General features: G+C 38.1%; 1 protein-coding gene across 1 annotated transcript in view; it reads right to left on the reverse strand.

Annotated features, from left to right (window-relative positions):
• DNAH3 (dynein axonemal heavy chain 3) overlaps positions 1–25,039 on the reverse strand; it is a 146,391-nt gene that overhangs the window by 43,072 nt on the left and 78,280 nt on the right. Inside the window, exons 41-49 of the mRNA XM_012790154.3 lie at positions 12,891–12,994; positions 10,287–10,581; positions 9,157–9,336; positions 7,075–7,198; positions 6,826–6,982; positions 6,451–6,594; positions 4,825–5,491; positions 3,436–3,601; positions 1,348–1,564 (exon numbers count right to left, since the gene is read on the reverse strand). Of these exons, the coding sequence (XP_012645608.2) occupies positions 1,348–1,564; positions 3,436–3,601; positions 4,825–5,491; positions 6,451–6,594; positions 6,826–6,982; positions 7,075–7,198; positions 9,157–9,336; positions 10,287–10,581; positions 12,891–12,994 (2,054 nt within the window). The remainder of the gene's footprint in view (positions 1–1,347; positions 1,565–3,435; positions 3,602–4,824; positions 5,492–6,450; positions 6,595–6,825; positions 6,983–7,074; positions 7,199–9,156; positions 9,337–10,286; positions 10,582–12,890; positions 12,995–25,039) is intronic.

Consider the following 25,039-nt stretch of genomic DNA (forward strand, 5'->3'; position numbering starts at 1 on the left):
TCTAACTATAGAGAGTGCACTACCTCTCACGGGAGTTGTGCCATTTTTCAAACAACTAAACCCATTAGATTTTCCTGGTGAAGAGTTGAAATTCACCCTCATGCAGTTTTCACCCACTGGCCCTGAATCTGCCTTCTAAGGCATCTCAGACACACAGGATTGGATTTCAAGTGGATTTCAAGTATTTGGAAAGGGTTTTCATGACCTTGCACTCACTGTCCCCAGTGTCCCTGTGTAAGACCAGAAACACGACACGCTGGCCTAGTTAGGAACATGGGCTCTGCCATCACACAGATCTGAGTTTCAGCTTTGGCCCCACTACTTGACAGGCTGCGTGATCGTGGGCAAGTCACCTGGGGCCTCTCTGCATCTTGGTTTCTTTGTGTGTAACATGGAGATGGTATCAGTACTTTCCTGGTACACAGCACAAGGCCTGTGTTAGGTTCAAGCAATGTTAACTGGCACTGTCATTCTCTTTTCTGGTCTACACTGTCTCAGGCCTTTTTGCTGTTCTTCAAACAACATAGTTTGCTCACCCTTGCCTGGACAGACTCCAGTTTCAACATCTCTCTAAGAGCCAAGGACCCCAAGTTGGACCCAGCACCCCCAGAAGCAAGGCCACCTCTGATGTCTCCTCCTGTCCTAGTGCTGCAGTGTTTGTGGGTTTCCTGTACACAGCAATAGGGTAACCTCCTGTAAATCAGTCTTTATTGGGGCTGAGAGCTCATCTCTTAGAATGATTCTCATTTTAGATGGTTTGTCAAGTGGCTCCAAGAACAAATTAATTAATAACTCATCTTCCAGGCTTTTTGCTAAGGGCTGTACTTGCGTCAGCTCATTTCATCTTCATAGCAGCCCTATGCAGTAAAAACTGTTCTCACCTTTGTATAGAAGAGGAATATGAGGTCCAAAGAGGTGAAATAACATGTTCACGGCTCTACAGCTGGTGTGCAGTAGAGCTGTAATTGGAGGCCAGGTCTGACTCCACCACCTTACCCTGCCCAGTTACCAACAAGGATGAGACAAGGGAGGCACTTGCCTTGAGCACAAAACTTAAATGGGGACCAAAAAACTCAATACTCAAGATCATTAATACTTTATTACAATAGGTGAAGAAATCAAAATTAATGCAAAAAAATCCATGATGAACGAAATATCAAAATCTTAAATTGAGGATCCCACGGGGATGGCATTAGGGTAAGGCAGGTGAGGTGAGCCCTGCCAATGCAGGGTCAGATCCTGTCTTTCTTTGGTGTCCCCTTAAATTCTGCACCTGAGCAAATGTCTCACAACCTCCATCTTGCCCTGGGCCTCTCTTTGTCCCTGTTCTATTTTGGCAGCACTCACCTGTGAAGATGCGAAATCGAGTTTCTGCAAGCCTGCCAGGTAACGATACCTCATCATATCCACCTCTTGTCTCTTACTGTTTAGGAGAGTCTTGAAGGTTAGAATCAATTCAAGGTAGGAGGTGGGAGTAACGTAGTTGTGTCTACGAAGCGTGTTGTAATAATCGACTGAAAGGTTGTTTACACTCTCTTGAAAATATTTGCACATTGAGATGACCCTGCCGAGGACACCAAAGCGGTTAAGCAGGACCCAGCTTCCTCCAGGAAGACTTGGCACAACTTTGGTTACAGATGTGAGAGTGTGAGAAGACACATGCACTGACTGTGACCCACTAGAATCCAAAATCCTCTGAAGACAGGTCAACAGAGCTGAGATAGGGAAGGATCCGGGTAGGGGTATGTGCATACTCTTATTGAAATGGTCTTTGATCAAGTCATTTCTATTTCTGATTCCTCTGATGAATCATCAGGGTTTAAGCAGGAGTTCCTAAACTTTGACAGCTTGGAAAAGCTGTCTGACTTTGTAGAATAATGTGGCTCACAACTGTAATCCTAGCACTTTGGGAGGCTGAGGCACGAGGATGGCTTGAAGCCAGGAGTTTGAGACCAGCCTGAGCAAGAGGGAGACCCCATCTCTACTAAAAATAGAAAAATTAGCCAAGTATGGTGGTGTGTGCCTGTAATCCCAGCTACTCGGGAGGCTGAGGCAGGAGGATGGCTTGAGCCCAGGAGTTTGAGGTTGCAGTGAGCTTTAATGACACCACTTTACTCTATTCTAGCCTAGGCGATAGAGTAAGACCCTGTCTCAAAAAAAAAAAAAGGCAGCATAAAACAAAATATATAGAATTACCAAGAAAATCAATTATATTGAAATAGACTTTCCAAAATATTTTTAAAGCAAAATATGTGATGTAGTAGTGTACATACTTCTTTATTGATGCTTTAAATCAGGAGTCAGCAAACTTTTTCTGGGAAGGGTCAGATAGTAAATATTTTAGCCTTTGTGGGCCACATGAAAGCTCTGTCGAACTACTCTGCCATTATAGTGCAAAAACAGCCATTGATGATATGTAAACCAATGGCATAGCTGTGTTCCCATAAAACTTTACTTACAAAAACAGGTGTGATTTGAACTTAGCCATGGACCATAGCTTTCCAACCTCTGTATTAAATAACAAGATTGGGGAGCAGGTTTAAAACCCATCATAACTTTGAAGGAAATTATATGCTGAGCTATCTGTCATGACTGAATGAGTTAGGAAAAGAACTGTGATTCCTAATGATAACAAGGTCACAGGCCCTGCTAATCCTACTGGGGTTTATTACCTGCACTCATCAATGAAGGAAATGCAAAATGCCAGTTGGATGTCAGTGGTAAATGAAGATAAAATATTTTCCTGTGTGTATTCACCAACCCACTGAATTCTATATCATCTGTGAGCCTGTGGGCTCAGGTTAAGGGTCTTCTGGTCTACAGAATAAACTTCAAAATTTTCACAGTGAAATTTAAGGCCATAGATACCCTAAGTCTGCTTGCTTCTTCATTTTCCATTCATTCATTTAATAAATAGTTATTGGACCTACTATGTACCTGGCACCTGCTAGGCACTAAGGATATAGAGGTGGATGAGGAGGGTCAACTGATTCCTGTCCCCATGGAGCACCCAGAGTGGTGGACATTCTCATCTTTTCCCTTACTCTAGCCAAAATTAAGTGCTTTTTTTTTTTTGCATATCTATGCTTTATATGTAAAAGAGTAAGTTTTTCATTCCCATAGGATCCTCAGCTGTAATATCATTTCTGTTGAAAATGCATATTCTAAGACTATTGAAATAGCTATATTATTACATCCAGGTCCTCATAGATATGACAACAGCGTGTCTCCAGGACAATTCTGAACAATAAAATTTTACTCTTTTTCAGCAAAAATACTTTATTAAATATTTAACTAAATGTGATTTGATTTTTAAAATGTAAGGCATTTTCTATATAGAAATTGAGAAATCTTTAAGACAACAAGAATAATAGAGTCAACATCTAGATTTTCGATATGGAGTATTTGGGGTACTAAAATGCAGCTAACACTTACTCTATCCGAATGTTGTCATCAAGCTCCACGTCTTCTAGAAATTTGTTGGCCACCAACTCCAGAGCATCCCTGGGCCAGGACCGGAACCAATCAATTGTGCAGCAATTGATCAGTGAAGGGAACATTCTGAGGCGGTTTCTGAAGGCATCCCCAATTGGACTCATGGCTGATGAAAAGTAGACTTTGTTAATTCCTTTTCTCCAGGGTAGGCAGACCCAAAGGGGCGGGTAAGTATTTCCAAGGATTCCGGTAGGGTAAGTGGGGTATACTCCTGTGGTACTCCAGGGGTATGGTTGTAGACAGCCATGGGGAGTGCCTGAGAAGCTCAGGAGAATCATGGGATATTTCCATTTAACTTTGTGATGAGATCTCAGTGCATTACATTAGCCTTCTAACATACACGTGCATACTGTCCTTTCTGCATCCTTTGGGTCACTTGGCCAGAATGGCTTGAGCTCTCTGACTCACTGCTCTCTTTGTGCTGACTCATAGGGAGCCATACATAGTTACCTATAGATGTTGCTGTGAAGCTATCAGCTTGTTTCAGATCCCATCTCTATATTCAACCATTAATTTTGGATTCTACACCCCAAATTCCATTCCCTGTCTATTTAGACTCAGTGTGGTAGAAGGAAGCATGATGCATAGGTGAAAGTGTGAGGAGTTCAGTGTGGCTGAAGAATAGGGGAAAGGGGAGTCTTAGTTTGAGATGAAGGTGGAGAGGACACAGGGGACAGTCTGACAGGTGGCCTTATGAGACCATGGGTTAGGAATTTTGGTCCTTATCCTACTGGAAAAAAATTTAAGTTTGTGTATGTGTGTGTACTCACATGCACAGGTGTGCAATGATTATATTTGCCATATAGGGAAAATATCATCCTGGCTCAGTGGAACAGAAAGGTCTGGAATAGACAAGACCAAAGATAGAAAAAACAGAAGGTTACAAAGTCACCTCTGGTCTGGGTAAATGGCAGCTTAGCTAATGTGAAGGTGATGATAAAAGAGTGAATTTAAGAGACAGTCAGGAGGTAAAAATAGATGAGACTTGGTAACAAAAGAAAGGTATGAAACATAGCTAGGTTTCTGGATAGATTGGGAATGCCATTCACAGCAAGAAGAACATCAGACACTGTTCTGTGCAAGGGTCATGTGCCAAAATATGCTCTTTCTCAGAGGAGAATTCAGAGAACTGAAGAGAGTGGAACAGGTTTAAAATAATTGTTCAGGAGAGTGGAAGAAGTTCCCAGAGAACTCCAGACCCAAACCCTTTGCTAGTGCCTTGGCTGGAGCAACCCTGGGACCATTGCAAGGGGATTAGGGTACTTCAGGCACTCGGAAGACCCTGAAACACCCAGAGGCAAAGGGCACACTGAGTTTGCCTCTTCTTACCAAGAACAATGTGAAGGCTCTTTTTTACCCTCTCAATAAAGAAGTTATACATGGAAAGGGGAGTGACTTCAATCTTCTCGCCTTCGGTCCTGGCTACTGTTTGCATCTTCTCCACGATTTCAGCCTTCTCATCAGCAGGGAAGATGTTGGGCACATCGCCTGTGTTCAGAAGCATGTTGATGTCCTCCACAAACGACTCGTCCTTGATCTGGTTGTCAGCAAAGAGGAACACAGTACTCTTGCTGGCCACACCGGCCTGCAGCATGATCTTCTTCAGGTCCTCCCGCCAGTCAGCGCCTGTGTAGTTCTTAGTGATCTCAATCTGGTACAGCTCGTATGAGTTCATGAACGTGGACAGTTTGGTGGCACTTTGTCGTCCACTGCCCCCAATGCCCACCAGGAGCAAGTGGCCTTTGTCCTGCTTCAGGACCCTGCAGATCCTGGAGACATGCTCAATGGCAAACCTGAACATGACCAAGGACATGGGGGCCTTACTGACATTGTTGAACTCTTCCAGGTAGTACTCCATGACCGCTGTGAGTTGTTTCAGGTCGGTGATCTCATCATAGATTTTTTGGTCACTTTCTGGTTTGAGATAATCTCCAAAGAAGAGGCTACGAATGTTATCATCAACGATCTTTCCAGTAGGTGACAAGTGGATAAGCACCTGTGAGAAGAATAAGTCTCAGCTGGGCATTCAGTCAATGCCCCAACCAGGCTGGCAGTAGAAGGTGTGGAGGGAGGGAGCAGGAGATGTGTGTATTTCCTCTGAGCACATTCTTTAAAGTCATAGTTCATCAACAGTTTTTTTTTTTTTTAAACCGCATAATATGTGGACCTGATAATTGTCAAGACTATGATGCAAGGATATTAAGGAAAGCATGTAAAAGCAAGGGTCAGTCTATTTACTAAGTACTAAAACATTGGTGGTCAAATTGTAAGGTCCCCAGAGAAGGCAGTCGAAGGATAGCATTGCTTTTCATGTGCTTGCTCCTCCACCAAATAGAGATACAGGCACTACCCCTGGTCCCCACTCTGTGCCTGGAATAGGCATGTTTTAGATACCTCCTCTTCCCGATATTAGAACCTGATGATACTTCTGCACTTAGAAGAATGCAATATGAAACCCTTTTGAAATTATTCTGTAGAGAAATCACAGCTTCTTAGCAATGGAGGTAGAACCAGGTGATGCAAATATATAGGTTTAAATCAACTGTTTTTATATCAAAATGGGAAAAAGAAAATAGTCACAAATGGAAGACCATGACAATTTTTCACTTGGGCATTATAAGGGCCTCAGTCAAATCGTGAAAATTTATGGTTCATTTCTCAACTCACAAATTAATTGACCCTAAAAATGCATTTTGAGTTGATTATAAACAAATAACATCATTTATTAAACCACTTTGAATGGATCCAAACTTCCATGTTACTATAAAAGTGAAGCCAAATTGGAGCAAGTAAAATATCACCAAATCAAATGATTGGTTGCCTCAATCCCATTTCCCAAGATTCAGAGAACAGAGCTGTATGTCTCCATTGGGGAGGGAACCTGAAACCTGAGACTAATGTGATAAAACACTTGGAACCATTTCTGAGGCCAAATGACCACAGAATCTGCCTTACCTTTTCTACAGTCTGCTTGAAGCAATTGGAGGTGGTTTCCTTCACCATGTTGAAGAAGACCTGCCTGTCCTCCTTGTCAATCAGACGGTCATAGAATACCCGATAAATCTCATGGATCCAAAGCCGGATAAATTTTTCCACATCCTAAAAATCCACAGTTAATTATTTGAATGAATAGAAGGTGGTACCTGAGGTGGTAGTTCTCTAGTAAATCCCTGGGTGAGGATTAAACGAGATAATGCTTATAAAATACTTAGCACAAGGTGTAGTATAGACTAAGTTCTTAATAAAAGTTAGCTGTTATTAATGTGACACATCCCATGTAGCCAAGGATATTGCTGAATGATCTTGGTAGCAGAAATGACAGTGGCTGACCTGCAGGTGGGTGTGAGGGCAGAGCAGTACCCCTTGGATCACCCGTGAGAAGTCCCGCAGGTTAAAGACATAATGTGACTTAGAGGGAGTTGGCAGGAAGTTCTCCACTGCAGCTCTATAAATTATCTTAGTAGCTTGCACCAGCATCTTTCCATACCTTGGGAGAAAGGGGGGAAGGCATACCAGTCAAGGAGGGGCCAAACTGAGAACCCTCAGCCTAATATCCGGGAAGACAAAGGGACCTCTTACCTTAAGAACATCACATCAAACCCTTTCCCGAAGTGCCAGTCAACAATGGAACTGAAAATCTTGGTTAAAATGTCATCCTCAAAGGCGTCAATGGAAATGATATTCAGATGGCGAGTGAATCGTCCTAGAAAACATGCACGCATATGAGTGTGCACACATCATCACACTGCCTGGACCTAGTGACCCTGGATATGGGAGAGTTGGCTTTCCCCCTTTGTGTTCTAGAGCTGAGCTCTGCAATATGGCAGCATCTAGCCACGTGTGGCTATTTAAATGAAAATTAATTAATATTAAATGACATTAAAAATAGATTTCCTCAGTCTCGTTAGCCACATTTCAAGTGCTCAAGAGCCACAGTGGCTAGTGGCTGCTGTATTGGACAATACAGATATAGAACATCTCCATGTTGCAGGAGTTCTATTAACGGGACTAGTCTAGTGCTCAAGGTTGTCTTTAAAAAACGTGATCATTGTAAAGTAGTCAAACAATTCAGAAATCTTTTGTAGAAAGTTAATATTTCCTTCTTTCACTTACCTCCCACATACCAACTTTATTCTCCCACAGTCCAAGTTAACCAATATTAATTTGGTATCCTTTGCTGAATATAATTTCATTAAATATCAATATCAGATATTCCATGGCTAACTATAATGGAACAAGATAGCTCTGCATCCATGAAAATGACCAAATTTCCTCTCTCTCGGCTAATATGAGTGACTCTGCTTCTTTACCAAGTGACAACTTAGCCTCATTTCATTCCTCCTATTTCCTAGACAAAAATTATTTTTTTATTTCAATGTAAATCAAAACCTAGACAAAAATTAAGATACCCACACATAGGATTGTTTCCACTCATGGAGAGTACCCCATCCAGAACAGAGCCGCTGCTTCCTGAAGCCTTCCCTCAGTCACCTAGCACAACCCATTTGACTCCCTTTCATCAGGCACTCACTCCCTCAGGCCTCCTTGGGGTGCAGACACCCTGCTGCAGCAAATTAATATACTTAATTTCACTTGACTACAGATGTGTTTCTGGCTGTTGTTGGGCACTGGGCTTTATTACAGGGTCTCTCAAAGATCCCATTTGTGATACAGCTTGAAAATTATCAATTGCTGTGCAAATGGTAGTTATTACTGTTTTTTTTTTAAGAAATGGGATCTCACCTATGTTGCCCAGGCTGGTCTCCAACTCCTGGCCTCAAGTGATCCCTTCATCTCAACCTCTGGAGTTGCTGGGATTACAGGCATGAGCCACTTTGCAATGAGCACTGGAAATATTCTCTTTTGAATGGTTAGGTCTTAAATAGAGAAAAGTAATACACCAAGCTCCTCTCCCTTTCATTGGTGAGAGAGGTGCTGAACGTATAGATGCTAGAGGTACCTGAGACCTTGCTGTACTCAAATCCAAGGCAAAGGCACCTCTCAACTCTATACTGGGAGTGGAAGGTGATCTCCCTGTCCATTTTCCTTATCTTACAAAAGAGAAAGCTGAGTAACAGGATAGACTTGTCCAAGGTCACAGAATCCATGTCAGGAAATGGTATGAAGGTTCTTAATCTTATTCTTAATCAGAATAAAAGTAAAGTTTCCCATAGAACTGGATGGATCAAGTTGTACCTGAAGCAAGATATACTCCTGAACTGTTAGATGATAGGGGGAATAATTCTATTTATTTACTGACTTGCTACTATTATTAATATTTATTTTGCTTAGGCCAGTTTGGGTTAGGTGTTCTGTCTCTGGCAACCTGAAGAATTGTAACAAATATGACAGGTGACCCTGTCATGCACCTGTAGTTGGGGACCTCTGATCTAGCCACCCTCCTGGAACCCGCACTGGCCACACTGAACTCTCCTTTTCATCTGATACTCTCTGTTTCTATAGAAACTACCCCAAGATTCCTCACATCCTCTTGTCACCTCCCCATCCTATTTTACACAACTTCCAACATCTGGAGCCTACACACACTTTTGCTCCCCACTCCATCAAGACAGGCTGCCCTGCACCAACCCTCCATTTATGGAGATGGCCCAGCTCTGCTAGGGTGAGGGGAAAGAGGAATGAGCTCTTTCCTTCACATACCAGTGATGTCATTCCTTCCTCCCCCAGGGGGGCCCATGGCTGTCACAAGCAACACATCTACGATGTCCAGCCTGTTTGTGTCTTTCTTGTCAAACCAGTAACCATGGTCAATCCATTGCCTCAGGAGCTCGATGGGGGGCTGGGCCCCATATACCTCTTTCGCTGGCATGTTGAGGTCATCTGGGGAAAGAATCCAAAGTCATACATCCTGATCCCTTGGCATCCTCTGCTCTCATGGGTGGTAAGAGGTGACGGCTGCCTTTGTGGGAGAGTTGTGCCCAGTTGTCTCATTCCACGCTCCAGGAAGGACTTAGTCAGTGGACATCATGACCAGAAGGGAAAAGGTTTTCCTAGGTTCTGGGCTCTCCTGCCTCACTGAGATCTCTGCGCATTGTGACTATAAGGTTGCATGGATTGGCATCAACAAACAGGCATTTAATTTCTTCCCATTTCCCTCAACCAAAATATATTGATTGTCTGCTATGTGCTAGACATTTTGTTAAGTGCAAGTGCCGCGGATATGATGGTGAGGAAGACAGTCAAGCCACCAGTCAATAGAGTATGTTAATTTGACCGGGAAGTAACAGTTGAACTCTGATGGGAGCTGGGGTATTTGATGAGCAAAACAAACATGGCAAGAATAGGCCATGACTCCCTCGAAGGCAGGGAGTGCATTTTCCCCAGTAGCATACTGCTCAGTCCTGGCACATAGGAGGCAGTCAATAAAATAGAGGCTCTTTTAGTTTTTCTTCAACAAACATGGTCTGGATGCTCAGTTTGTGTCAGGTGACATTTTAGGAACTTGACACACGTTATCTAGTCTAATAATGACTTTCCAAGGAAGATTGGACTGCCTCTATGTTAAAGGTAAGGAACTGAGAGGGTAGGGAGGTTAAGTCACAATAGACCAGTGATTAAAAAGGCAGGAAGAAAGGAAGGATGGAAGGAAGGAAGGAAGGTAAAAATAAAAAAAAAAGGGTAGGGAAATACTAAACTGTATTCATTAGAAATGTTTTATCTCCCACAGAGAGTAAAAGGAATGTACAGTGGTGCTACAAAGGGAAGCTCTGGTTTGCAGCAGTTTGGGGTGAAAGAACCTGGTTGTGTGTAGACCCAGGCCAATGCCTTACCCACAAACACCACTGCTTTCTTCCCTAAGGGAGGCCCGAAAAGGCCCTTCCGCCGTCGATCCAGCTTGGACATGATGATGTCCTGGGTCTGATTGGCTGAAGTTCTGGCAGAGAAGTTCATGCTGTTGGGAAGGTAGGTATTTTTGGGCAGGCGGAGAAGGAAGTTGTTGGTGATGGCTGATTTGCCAGTGCCTGTGGGACCCACAAACAGCATTGGAATATCATGGTCCAGGTAAGTTTTTAAGAAGAAAGTCTGCCGGGCTGTCTCCATGGTGGGGATAATGAGTTCTGAGACCTGCAACGACAAAGACATGGGAGAGTCTTGGTCCTGCGCCAAGGAGGCTGGGTCTTGGTATTTCAAATTCTAGCTTCATTCCTTACCATCTTTAGGACCTTGAATGAGCATTTAACCTCTCCAGGGGACTCAGTTTCTTCATCTGTGAAATGGGAATAATAATGGCACCTAATGCACAGAGCTGGTTTGAGGATTTTATTTATTTATTTATTTTTATTTCAGCATATTATGGGGGTACAAATGTTAAGGTTATGTATATTGCTCATGCCCCTGGTTTGAGGATTAAATGAGCTCTCACATGTAAAGGTGGGCATTATTGTCTACATTTTGTAAATGAGGTCCATAGCCTTTCTGCAATTTGCCCAATTAATACAGCAAGTAAGTGAAAATACGGGGATGTGAATCCAAGTTTGTCTGATTCCAAAGTCTGCAGTCTCAACTACCAAATTGTCATAAACAACAATTACAGTAAGGATCGGTCCGTAGCTGCTGTCCTCTGAGACCATTGCTCTGAACCAACCTGTCTGCCTTGTCCCAGGTAAGGTTGACCTTCCATATGCTGTCTATACTGCCTGGCTCAGAAGGTTTAAGTGGGACCCTAGACCCCCATTCCCTGTGCTTGTTTCTGATCTGCTTTTCTCAATACTCAAATCCTTGATTCTAAGACCCCCCATATAATCCCTTGCCTTTTCTAACATGGGGATTGCACACATTCTTCCTGGTATTCAGGTCTCAGATGGACTCTGAGGGCTTGGTCTTGGGCTCCTGGAATCCCTATGACTTTCAATAAAACGCCTTACCCTAAATTCTGTCATTAGCCATTTGGCCACATTTGGTTCCCTCCATGAGGGCAGGAGGAGAGGCAGGAAGATTATATTATATGCTGAAGTCTCCTTGTATGTCTAGGCTGAATGGGACCAGTGAGGGAACTTGAGGCCTCTGTGCTGCACAACTCTAGGGAGTACCACTCACACTGTGGTTCAATGGTGCCCCTTAAAGCAAAACTAGACCACAGTCAAATGATGCCACCTTGGTCTGTATAACACAGCGGCCCAATGTAAGCCAAGTCTTGGATTCTTTCTAGAAATAATTTGATCAAAGGAAAAGGAGAAGATAAGACAAGAGAATCTAGTGGAGAAGAAAAGAATTAGCAGGTGTCGAGCTATGGATGCTTTGACTGTATTACCTGCTGCAGTCTTCCCAGTGCCACTCTGAGGCAGACATATGATAATACAGACGAAAACACTGAAGATCAAAAAAACTGGCTAATTTATCCAAAGCCACATAGCCAGTAAATGATGCTGAATACAGAACCAGGTCCAAGATGCCGATTTTGCTACCAAGATTGGGAATTTAAAGCAAGTTGGGTTTCACAGATTTTTATTTTCAGTGACTAGGACAATTGTTTGACAAGGCAAAAATTCCCAGCAGAACTGAAAATATTTTCTGCATTAATCCAGTAAGATTTCAAATCCCTGGAGTTCAAGTGACTAAGCTCTTTAAAGAGAATTAAAGTTTAGGACCTCAGTGTTGTGGGTTTCTTTACAATGCTCAGACCCCAAGGTGTGTCCTGAAGTCAGGAAACATTCACCCTGTTTAATGCATGCTTACTATACTATACATACAACCGTGGTCCCGCCTCATTGTCTGACTTGGTGGCCAATATCATCACTTTCCTATCTGCTGTCTGCCACTCCACCCAGGGCCTAAATGACCTGCAGTCACTCCAGAAAGAGAAATTATGTCCACTAAATTCTACTAGCAGGGGCATAAAAGTGCTCATCTGAAAGTATTTTCTACAAGGATTGAAATGTGCTGGAGTTATAGGTGAATCATGTGCAAACCAGGAAATTTATTAAATCACAAAATGTTTTTCTGCAAATGCTGATGAAGGAAATCTTTCTCTGAGGATTTAAAGGCTCTTTTTTGTTGAGATGACTGAGGGGTGAACTGATGACCACCTGGTATTATTGATAATGATAATAATCAGAATAGCAACAAACATTGATCTAGCCCCTAGTATGTGCCATGTGTTTGTGTATACCACCTTCAATCTTTGCAGTCATCCTTTTAATACTTTCTAAAAAATTTTTGGTTGGGTAAAGTGAGGCACAGAGGGTGAGAGCTAAGTAAGGAAGTTGGGTCTCTTTGATTGCCCTTGGTTTTGAAAGCTCAATCCAGCTCATGTTCAAATCTTTTTCTAAAGAAAGCTCTTAAAAATGCTCACAAAGAACAGTTAATTCCTCCACCTGAAGATATTTGGGTAATTCTGGAAACCACAGTTCTGTGGACAATGCATCTCTGTTTACCTTTGCACCAGCTGGAATATTTTCCTCCTCTTTGGTGATATATTCTGTCCATGTGTCCCAATGTCCACTACCTTGCTTGACAAAATAAAAATCATAGATGCTTCCTGGACCCAAAGAAACAAAACAGGTCATTAGCATCCCAAAGGTTTACATTTCATATTTGAGGTATTTCACTACCTTAGCTATAGGCATCCGAAAATGTATAACTGCCAATACTGGCATTGTTATGATGAAACTTACATGTTGCTGGTAACTGTGTAAACTGAAACAACACTTTTTAAAGAAATTTTATTATTCGTATAAAAATGATAGGTGCTCAATATGCAAATTGCTAAATTATTTTTAATAATGTAAACAGCAAGTGTTAAAATAAAACAAAAAAGGCAATAAATCATTCCAAATCCCACCTTCGAAAATTAGTTCTGGTGGTAAACCCTCTAGCTTTCTCTTTAGGCACACAAACATATTGAAGATGAAAGGACAGATAGAGAGAAGGGATTTTATAAGAATGAGATCATCCAACATATACTATTTTTAAATAAAGGTGTTAAATTGAATTATACTTAAATCTAGCAAAAGAAAAGGAGACTGAAGTAAAACTGAAGGACCTGCTGATTTTCAGATGCATCTTTATTCACAAGAGATAAGGGTTTCTAAAAAAAATTTTTTTCCTTAAAAATTTTTCACTGTTCACTACTTTCTTCACTACAAGAGATATTGGTTTCCTTAAAAAAAAAATTAAGCCATTAAAGGGTTAAAGTCAGTACACTTTAAAAAAATCACTTAATCTAATTTTTTGTTGTATTTTAACTTTTTATTGTGAAACAAATTTAAAAATACAAGAAAGCAAGGAGAATAGTATAATAAACTGTCATGTACCTATTATCCAGCTTCAACAATTATCAATATTTTGTAATTCTTCTCTCATCCATTTCCCCACTGCCAACCACCACCATATTAATTTTCCTCTCTTCCTTCTTCCCTCTCTCTTTTCTTCCTCTCTTTCCCCCTCCATCCTTCCTCCTCTTTCCTTTTTTGCCCTCCCTTCCCCTGCTTTCCTTCCCTTCTTCTTTCGCTGTCTAGAGTATGTTAAAGCAAATCGAGACATTACATCATTTCATTTGTAAATACACACGGTTCAATTTTAGACCAATGTCATTGACACCTTTATGAACTATGTGGGGATGAACTCTCACTCTCCCTTCTACCTCCCCTCCTTTGGCTCTTTTTGTTGTTGATGATATAACTTTTACTTTGTCAGGATGTATTACATTCATACTTTGTTCTGCAACCATAATTCCTCCATTCCTTAATCTTGCATCTGTATTTAAATAGATTAAATGCTCAGATTCAGATCTTTTAACTCAGACCATTTAAAAGCTCTTTATTTTAATTCAACTCTTAGTTGGCTGATTTCTTTCTTTTTTTTTTCAAGAAGGGGCTTACAGGTGCTCAATTCTCTCTGTTCTTGCATGTGTTGAAAATATCTGCCTGCTGCTTTTGTTTTTTAACAGTGACTTGATTGAAAGTAATAGTCTCATGGCACACTTTTTCACCCTTCTGCTGCTCTATTCTGTTTTCTTGCATCTTAAGTTGCTGTGCAGAAGCTGAGGCCCATCGGATATTTCCTTTCTAGTTGCCTGATGGAATCTCTTTTAGTCTGAATTTCTAATAATTTAATTAGGTTTCATTTATTGGTCAATTATTCTATATTAGTTTTTCTTGGAACATAGCATACTCTTACAATTTGTAGAAACAGTTCTTCATTTTAGGAAAAATTTCTTCATTTATATCTCTGTATATATTACCTATACTATTTATTGGGTTTCCTACTGAAGGAATTAGCATTGTTTGATTGTCATATCAATCATATTCTCTATAACTCTTTCAATGTCTTTGTCTTCTTCCATTGTATGTGTAATTATCTCAAACCTTTCTTCTAAGCCTTTTAGTAGATGTCTAGCCTTGTATACTTTATTTCTTGCTGGTTCTAATACATTTATTAGATCATTAATGGCATTATTTGGTTCTCAGTTTGTTTCTTTCATTCTTCAATCCCTCTTTTCCTCTAATTCTGTGGTTTTATCCCCTGATCTACAATTTTGAGCTTTATTAAAATATAATTCTTACAAACCTAATGCCTAAGATAAAGAAAAAAAAATAAAATAAAATATAATTCACATACCATATAATTCAACCATTTCAAGTATACAGCTCAATGGTTTACTAAACATTTATGTATGTGCAAATATACTAATATTGTGACACCATTACCACAATCAATTTTAGAACTTTTCATTACACCAAAAAAGAAACTCAACATCTCTTAGATATCACCCGATAAATCCCTGCTCACCCACCCTGTCCCCTGGCAATCACTAATCTCCTTTCTGTCTCTTTAGATTCATCTATTCTACACATTTCATATAAATTCTACACATTTCTTTTGTGACTGGCTTCTTTCACTAATCAACGTTTGTAAGGTTCATTCATGTTGTGGCATGTATCAAGTACTTCATTTCTTTTTATTTCCAAATAATATTCCTTGTATGACTCTACCACATTTTATTTAACCATTCATCAGGTGATGGACATTTGGATTGTGTTTAATTTTTAAGGAGCTGCCAAAGGCTCTTTTCCAAAGCTGCTGCAGCATTTTACATTCCCATTACATTATGTGAGAGTTCCAATTTTCCTGCATTCTCACCAACACGTGTTGTTTCCATCATTTTTGTTATACCCACCCCAGTTGTTGTGAAGTAGTATCCCATTGTGTTTTTAATTTGCATTTCCCTCATGGCTAATAATATTGACCATCTTGTCATGTGTTTATTGCTTCTGTGTATATCTTTGGAGAACTGCCTATTCAAATATTTTGCCTATTTTTAATTGGGTTGTCTTTTTATTACTTCTTTATAAATTCTAAATGAGTCTCTCATAAGATGTATGATTTGTAAAACATTTCACCCATTCTGTGAGTTGTCTTTTCATTTGATGTCCTTTGAAGTTTTAAATTTTGATGATGCTCAGTTTGTTTATTTTTTTTCTTTTGTTGCTTACGCATTGTGTGTCCTACAGAAACTACTGCATAATTCAAGGTCACAAAAATTTATACCTATGTTTTCTTCTAAAAGTTTTATAATTTTAGCTTTTACATTTAGGTCATTGATATATTTTGAGTACTTTTTGACTATGGTGTGAGGTAGAGGTCCAGATTCGTTTTTTGACATGTATATATTCAGTTGTTCCAGACAGTGGGGTGGTAGGTTATGGACTGGGAGATGCACCATACCAGAATCTCATTTCTCTTCCTATCCACCAGTTTTCAATATTTATAGAATTAAGTTGTAACTCTTTCTTTGGTTATTCTTTTTCCATTAAATTATCTTGGCATCATTGGCAAAACACAAGTTACCATACATGTAAGGTTTTGTCTTTTTAACTAAATTCTATTAAATTAATCTATATATCTATCCTTTTGTCAGTATAGTATACATTCATTTATGATCTTTAAAAGATTAAATTCCTATTATTACTAAATTCTTTCAACAGAAATATTTTCTGTCTCTTGGATCATATTCTCTCTCTCTCTCTCTCTCTCCGATGTGTGCACAATCACCAGACCATTCTTGCTCTGATATAATTGGGTGAATTCTTCTTGACATGCTTCCCAACATTATCTGGGGCCAGTTTATCTTACCTACTTTCCTGGCCACAATTCAAGGACTAGCGTGTGGCTTTCTTTTCTGCAGCCTGGGGCTATGGGGTCGGGTAAAAGGAAATACTCGGTTGCCCTTGCTGGGAAATGTTATCAACTCACCTGCTTTCCTCTGTGCATCACTCCTAGCAGGAGAGTGGGGTGGCAGGTTCTAGGCTGGGCAATGTATCAAACCAGAATCTTGTTTCTCTCCCTAGCCACTACTTTTCAATGTTTATAGAATTAAGTTGTAACTCTTTCTTTGGTTATTGCTGGGGAGTTTTTAGGATTAAAAGGATTTTTGTTGTTCTTAACTTTATTAGCTATTTAAAAAGAGAGCTTCTGTTATTTTACGTCACTCTGCAGCTTTACCTAGAAGTCAGATCTGGTACAACATTTTCAGAAAGCAATCTGGCACTATGCTTACAGAGCTACAAAAAATGTTCTCTACTCTAAATCAGAAATCCCATTTCTGGGAATTTGTCATAAGGAAATCATTCACAATGAAAATAATCTATATACATGAGTATGCAATACCATCTGTGATAGCAAGGAAATAGCTTACATATCCTACATCAGGAGACATGGAAAAATTATGTCTTATGAGATGGATGGAATGTTTTTCAGTCATTAAAATGACAATTTCTAAAGCTAACTGTTAACATAGAAAGTGCCCTTAAGAAACAATGATAGATGAAAATAGAATAAAAAATATAATATATCCCATTATGGCAACTATGTAAAGAGATAAAATCAGGTAAACAGGCAAGAGGAAAGATATTTTAAAAACTGAAATACCTGTGATAGGGTGGTATGCACAAAGACATATCTATTGATAATTTTTGTTTAATAGCATGGAATTATTTTTATAATTAAAAAGGGGATTCTAAAAGGATGAATCAGTAAAGCATTTTTTTCCTCTTCCCTTGCTGATGTTGAGATAGAGATAATTTGTAGCTTGATCCAGGAACATTTAGGCTAAAGAGAAAAGATTTAACTGAGTAAAAGTGGTTTTACCAGCCTTGTGATGTTGACCAAGGTTACCATTCACACATCTGTAAAATGGGCCTGATTTTATGCTGAGCTTGGAAAAATCACTCTGGAGAATGAATGAGATATATGTGTCAAACTGTTAGTATAGTTCTGGGCACACTGAAAGGCACTTGGTAACATTTAACGGTGGGTCTTTTTTGGTTCTCATCAGAGTTGCATGTCCTATTCTCTTTGTATTATGATTATAACTTAAACTCTGGTCTGGGTACAAGACTAGAAAGGGGAGAAAGCAGAAATCCAGGGAAATAAATGACTGTTTCCCTTTCCAACCTCCACCGCAGCTCTGTTTTCCTCTCCTCCACGTGAGAAAATAAGGTAAACATTTCAACTGAGAAGAGAATGACTTTTCAAAAGTTACACAATGAATAGGTTAATAAAGGGAAATTTAGCACTTGCTGGACAAAGAAATCCCTGGGTTGACAAACGAGGATGCAGATGATGTGAACCCAACCTCACGAAAATCCCCCAAAGGTCTGCTTGCTTTTCTTAATGTACACTCCCCAGTGTGGTTCCTCCAGCATTTGTTTGAGATATCTATTTATACCATGGCTCCTAGATCATGAAAAGTCCAGAAGACAACGTTCTACAAAGTGAGGAAAGGCCTTTCAGGAGCTCTCACCGTTATTATTACTGTCCCCATTTTATAATTGAGGAAACTGAGAGGGGATTAGGAAGATGCTCAAGGTCACCCAACTGTGAAGTGTTGGAGCCAAGATCCAAACTGTGACAGTTTTACTGCACAGCCTGTACTTTCAATCCTTATACTAAGAGAGGAGAGCAAGGTAACAAAAGATACAAAGGCAGGATTAAAATAATTCAAGGCAGTAAAGAGAATAATTGAAGCTGTGGGTAACTAATATTATAATGAAAAGTCCACCTAGAAAAAACAAAAACACAAAAATAAGGAAAGAGGAGACAACAGACTTGGAAGCTGGAGCATAAAATTTTCCCTTGCTGACTGAAGGGACATAACACATTACAGACAAAATAAACAAAAGCAGACCTATATCTAGACACAGTCTGTAAAAACAAAAACAAAGCCTACAATAGAACATTAAAAAAAGAACATATGAAAAACAAACTACCACCATATATATAATTCAACCTCACTTCTAATTAAAAAGAGAGGAAATTTAAATTAGATACCATTTTAACATTTTAAATGTGAACAGAATGCTAAAATACATGAAGTGAAGCTGATAGAATTTCAAGGAGAAATAGACAAATCTGATATTATAGTTGGATACTTGAACATCCCTCTATCAGTAATTGACAGCTAACAGAAAATGAGTGAGAATATAGTTAAACTGAACAGCACCATCATCACTCAACTAGATGTAATTGACATTTATAGATTATTGCATCCAACAACAGCAGACTACACATTATTCTCAAGTTCACATGGCCCGTTTACCAAGAGCGATCACATTCGGAGCCATAAACCTTTAACAAATTTAGAGGCATAGATATCATACAATGCATACTCTCAGGCCACAGTGGAATTAAACTAGAAATCAATAAGAGGAATGATAGCTGAAAAATCCCCAAATATTTGCAAATTAAGCAACACACTTCAAAATGACACAGAGATCAAAGCAGTCTCAAGAGAAAATTTAAAGTATTATGAAATAAATGAAAATGAAAATAGAACTTAAAAAATCTGTGGGGTGCAGTGAAAGCAAAGCTTAGAGGGAAATTTATAACATTGAATATATATATACGTACACACACACATATATTAGAAAAGGAGAAAGATCTAAAATCAATAATCTAAGCATCGATCTTAAGAAAGTAAAAAGATAAGAGCAAATGAAATAAAAAATGAGCATGAAAAAAGAAAAATTATTGCTGAAATCAGTGAAATTGACAACAGAAAAACAATAGTGAAAATCAAAACCAAAAGATGTATCATTGAAAGATTAATAAAATTGTCAAATCTCTAGCCAGGCTAACCAAGGGAAAAAAGGGAAAAGATACAAAGTACTAACATCAGGAATAAAAGAAGGGCCACCACTACTGATTCCATGGATATTAAGAGAATAATAGAGACATTTTATGAACAAATTTATGCCAACAAATTTTATAACTTAAATAAAATAGACCAATTCATTGAAAGATATGATCTACCAAAACTCACAAAAAGAGAAATAGGTAATTTGAATAGGCCTTTATCTACTAAAGAAATTGAATCAACAATTAATAACCTTTAAAAAGAGAAATTATTAGTCCCAGAGGGGTTCCCTAGTGAATTTGATCAAATATTTAAGAAATGAGATCAACTCTCCATGATCTCTTCCAGAAAATATATAGAAGCAGACAGCACATTTTCTAATGCTTTCTATGAATCCATCATTACTCTAATATCAAAGCCAGACAAAGACATTACAAGAAAAGAAAACCACAGACCAGTATTTCTCATCAACGTAGAAGCGAAAATTCTCAATAAAATACTAACAAATCAAATTCAACAATGTATGAAAATAACTACATACCACAATCAAGGAGGATTTATTTGAGGTGTATAAAGCTGGTTAAACATTTGAAAATCAATTGTTATCCATCGCATCAACAGGCTAAAGGAAAAAATAATGATCATAATATATTCAGAAAAAGCATCTGACAAAATCCAACATCCACTCATGATCAGAACTCTCAGTAAATTAGGAATAGAGGGAACTTCCTTGCTTGATAAAGAATATCAACACAAAACTTACAGTTAACATCATATATAAGGGTTAGGAACTAGGTGCTTTCCCGCTAAGATTAAGAGCAAAATAAAGATGTTCCTTCTCATCAGTCCTGTTCAACATTATACTAGAAATCGTAGCTAATGGAATAAGACAAGAAGATGAAGTAAAATATTGGGAAGGAAGAAATAAAACTGTCTTTGTTTATAGATGGTATGATTATCTATGTAGGAAATCCCAAAGAATAAATAAAAAACTCCTGGAACTTATAAGTGATTATAGCAAGGTAGCGGGACTCAAGATTAATATAAAAGAAGTCAACTGCTTTTTTATATGCCAGTAATGAACAAGTGGAATTTGAAATTAAAAACACAATACTATTTGCATTAGCACCAAAAAAGGGAGAAATACAAATGTATAAATTTGACAAAAATGTTCTATTTCCTCTATATTAGGAAAACTACAAAATTCTAACCAAAGAAATCAAAGAATGTTTACATAAATGGAGAAATAATCCATGTCTATGGATAGGAAGACTCAAAATTGTTAAGATGTCTGTGCTTCTTGACTTGATCTGTAAATTCAACACAATCCCAATAAAAAATCCCAGCAAGTACTTGTGTGGATATTGGCAAACTGATTCTAAAGTTTATATGGAAAGGCAAAGGACTCAGGGTAGCCAACAGGGGTTCTTTGTTGAAGAACAATAAAGTTGGAGCACTAACATTACCCAACATCAAGACTTACTATGAAGCTACAGTAATCAAGATGGTATGGTATTTTTAAGAGAACAGATAAGCTGGTCAGTGGAGCAGGCTAAGGAGTCCAAAAACAAACCAACACAAATGTAGTCAAGTGACCTTTGACAAAGGAGCAAAGACAATTCAATTGAGAAAAATAGTCTTTTCAATAATTGTTTCTGGAAGAAGTAGACATTTACATGTAAGAAAAAAAAAAGACTCTTGACACAGACCTTATATATTTCACAAAATTAATTCCAAATGGATCATAGACCTAAATGTAAACATGAAATTATAAAACATCTGGAAGATGACAGGAAAAAAATTGAAAAGTCGGACTTCATTAAAATTAAAATCTTCTGATATGCAAAAGATATTTTTAAGAGAAGGAAAGATAAGCCACAGTCTGGGAGGATTGCTTGGGGCCAGGAGTTTGAGGCTACAGTGCTATGATCATGTCTATGAATAGCCACTGCACTCCAGCCTGGGCAACACAGTGAGATCCCATCTCCAAGAAAGAAAGGAAAAGAAAAGAAACAACCCAATTAAAAAGTGGGCAAAGTATCTGAACAGACACCTCACCAAAGATATACAGATGGCAAATAAGAATATGAAAAGATGCTCAACATCACGTGTCATTAGGGAATTGCAAATTAAAACAACAATAATATAGTACTACACACCTACTAGAATGGCTAAATTCCAAAACACTGACAACAACAAATGTTGCATAGATGTAGAGCAACAGGAACTCTCAATCATTGCTGGTGGGAATGCAACATGGTTACACTTTGGAAGACAGTTTGGTAGTTTCTTGCTAAGCTAGACATAGGCTTAACATATGATCTAACAACTGCACTTCTAGGTATTTACCACGTGAATTGATTGAAAAATCACATCCACAAAAAACCTTTACATGAATGTTTATAGCTGGTTTATTTATAATTGCCAAAAATTATTATTCAGTGATTTGAAAAATGAGCTATCCAGATACAAAAAGCCATGGAGGAAACTTGAATGCATATTCCTAACTGCTAAGTGAAATAAGCCAGTCTGAAAAGGCCACATACTATATGATTCCAAGTACATCATGTCTTGGAAAAGGCAAAACCATAGAGACAGTAACAAAATCAGTGGCTGTCACGAGCTCAGGGTAAGGAAGGGAGGATGAATAGGTGAGACACAGGGATTCTTTGGGTGGGATAAAACTATTCTGCATGATACTGTAATGGTGAATACATGACATGGTACATTTGTCAAAACGCATAGAACTGCATGACAAAGAGTGAACCTTCATGCAAACTTTGTTAGTAATAACTTAACAATATTGGTTCATCAATTGTAACAATAATACCACAGTAATGCAAGATGTTAATAATAGGGGAAAATTATGTTTGTGTGGGTGAGGAGCATACGGGAATTCTCTGTACTTTCTGCGCAAATTTTCTTTTTTGTTCTTCTTCATGTTTGAAGGATACTGCACAATTTTTCTATAAACCTAAAACTGCTTTAAAAGTATCTGCTAAAAATTTTTTTCAAAGAAGAAAGTTAAAACAAGATATCGTTTTCATTTCAAATTGCTCTAGATTTTGAAAACCTAACATTCAGTGTTGGTAGGGCACAAGGGAAGTTTAGCAGTCAAAAGCTTTAAAATTTTCGGTTTTTGTTTTTGATTTAGCAACTTTATTTCTAGGAAATCATTAATATTATAAGAAAATAATCATGGATTAAGCAAATCTGTAGCTACCAGAACATTGTTCATCACAACATTGTTAATGATAGTAAACATTAGAAGATAAAAGTATAGAATGCTTTCACATTTCTAACAATAAATCTCAAGATACATATATGTATAGGAAAATGTCTAAAAGGATGGTCAACAAAATGTTAATAGTGATTGTCTTTTTTATTATATATTCCTTTTTATTGTATGATCTATTTATATTTTTTCTTAAAAAATAAGAATAAGCTTCATACCTATCAGGATGGCTAATATAAAAACACACACAGAGAAAATAACAAGTGTTGGTGAGGACGTAGAGAAATCGGAACACTGTGCATTGTCAGTGGGAATGTACAATGGTGTAGCCTCTATCGGAAACATTATGACAGTTGCTTAAAAATTAAACATAGAATTACCATATGATCCAGATTTTCACTTCTGGGTACACACCAAAAAGAAAACAGAGGCTCAAAAAGGTAATATTTGTACACCTATGTTCATAGCAGCTTTATTCGCAATAGCTAAAAGGTGGAAGTAATGCAAGGATCTATAGACAGACAAATGGATTTAAAAAATGTGGTATACACATGCAATGATATATTATTCAGTCTTAAAATGGAGGCAAATTCTGACACATGCTACAACATGGATGAAAAAACTGAAGACATTATGCTAATAGAAATAAGCCAGTCACAAAATGATATGATTCCTGTATGATTGGAATCCCTGTATGATTCCACTTATGTGAGGTACACAGTATAGTCTAATTTATGATGACAGAAAGTAGAATGTTTGTTGCCAGGGCAGGGGGGGAGGGATAATGGGGAACTGTAGTTTAACAGGAGTGGAGTTTCAGTTGGGGAAGATGAAAAAAGTTCTAGAGATGGATAGTGATGGTTGTACAAAAATGTGAATGTACTTAATATTATTGACTTGAACAATTAAAAATGGTTAAAATGGTAAATTTTATGCTATGTATATTTTACCACAATAAAAAGAGAAACAAAATCTCCCAAGCCACAAAGAAAAAAAGAGAATGTTCTACTATCTAACCAATGGATTGATACAGGGTCTCCATGCAGTGATCCAACATGTATCAGATGAACTGCACTGATTACATGAAATGTGCAAGGTGTGCAGGGAAGAGTCTGTGGGTAGGGGTGGTGCTACCTACTTGCTCATTCATCATTTTATTATTACAAAACATTCAAACATACAGAAACACTGAAAACATTGTACATTGAACATTTCTATACCCACCGCCTAGATTTTACCATTAGCTTTTTTTTTATCACACACCTGTTCATCTCTCTATTGTTAATCCATATTATTTTTTGAAACATTTCAAAATCAATTGCAAAGTCTATACACTTCCTCATAAATACTTCACATGTATATCATTAACTAGGGGTCAGTATTTGTTTATATACTTTTTCTTTTGATATAAATTTTATGTGCAATGAAATGCACACCTCTTAAGCCCACAATTATTAAGTTTTGGCAAATGCACATATCTGTGTAGCCTAAGTCCCTCCTAATATATACAACATTGCTGTCATCCCTGGAAGTTCCCTCATGGCCCTTCACATACTTGTTTTTTACGGTCACAAAAAGTAAGGCTATTTGGAAAATATTCATAATATGACCCTCATTATGTTGCAGAAATAAAAAAAAACAAACCTGAAAGTAAAAACACAAAATGTGGTATTTCCAGACAGAACAATGACCACTGATCTTAATTTTCTTCTATTCTCTTCTCTGTATTTTCTAAATCTTATATGTCTTACTTGGATGGTAGAAAAACAGTAAAAGCTACTTAAAAGAAATATCTTTCTTATAGTACATGATGTTGCACACATAGGAAAATATTTATAGCCATTAAATGGCTGGAAGTGATCATTTTGAAGATAATGTATGTAGCAAAATCGAAAACATTTCAGTATGATATTAGATATAATGACAACATTAAAAAATATTAATACCATAATCACCATGATATGAAGGTATGTAAACACACAGAATATAGAAACAGAAAGGAGTAAGAAAAAAGGTGACAATATTTCTCATTCTGTTTGGGTGATGGAATTATGAGTAATTTTTTGCAAAAATAAAACTATCATATCATCTTTTTCCAAATTACAAAAGCAGTTACATAATCCCATAAGACTCTGACTTTAGGACCACCCACTCTTACTTACATGAGCCAGCTCTGAAGAAGTGAACCCACCTAGGAAAGCTGCAAAATCTTC

The sequence above is a fragment of the Microcebus murinus genome, chromosome 19 (genome assembly GCF_040939455.1).
Source record: "Microcebus murinus isolate Inina chromosome 19, M.murinus_Inina_mat1.0, whole genome shotgun sequence".
Classification (NCBI taxonomy): domain Eukaryota; kingdom Metazoa; phylum Chordata; class Mammalia; order Primates; family Cheirogaleidae; genus Microcebus; species Microcebus murinus.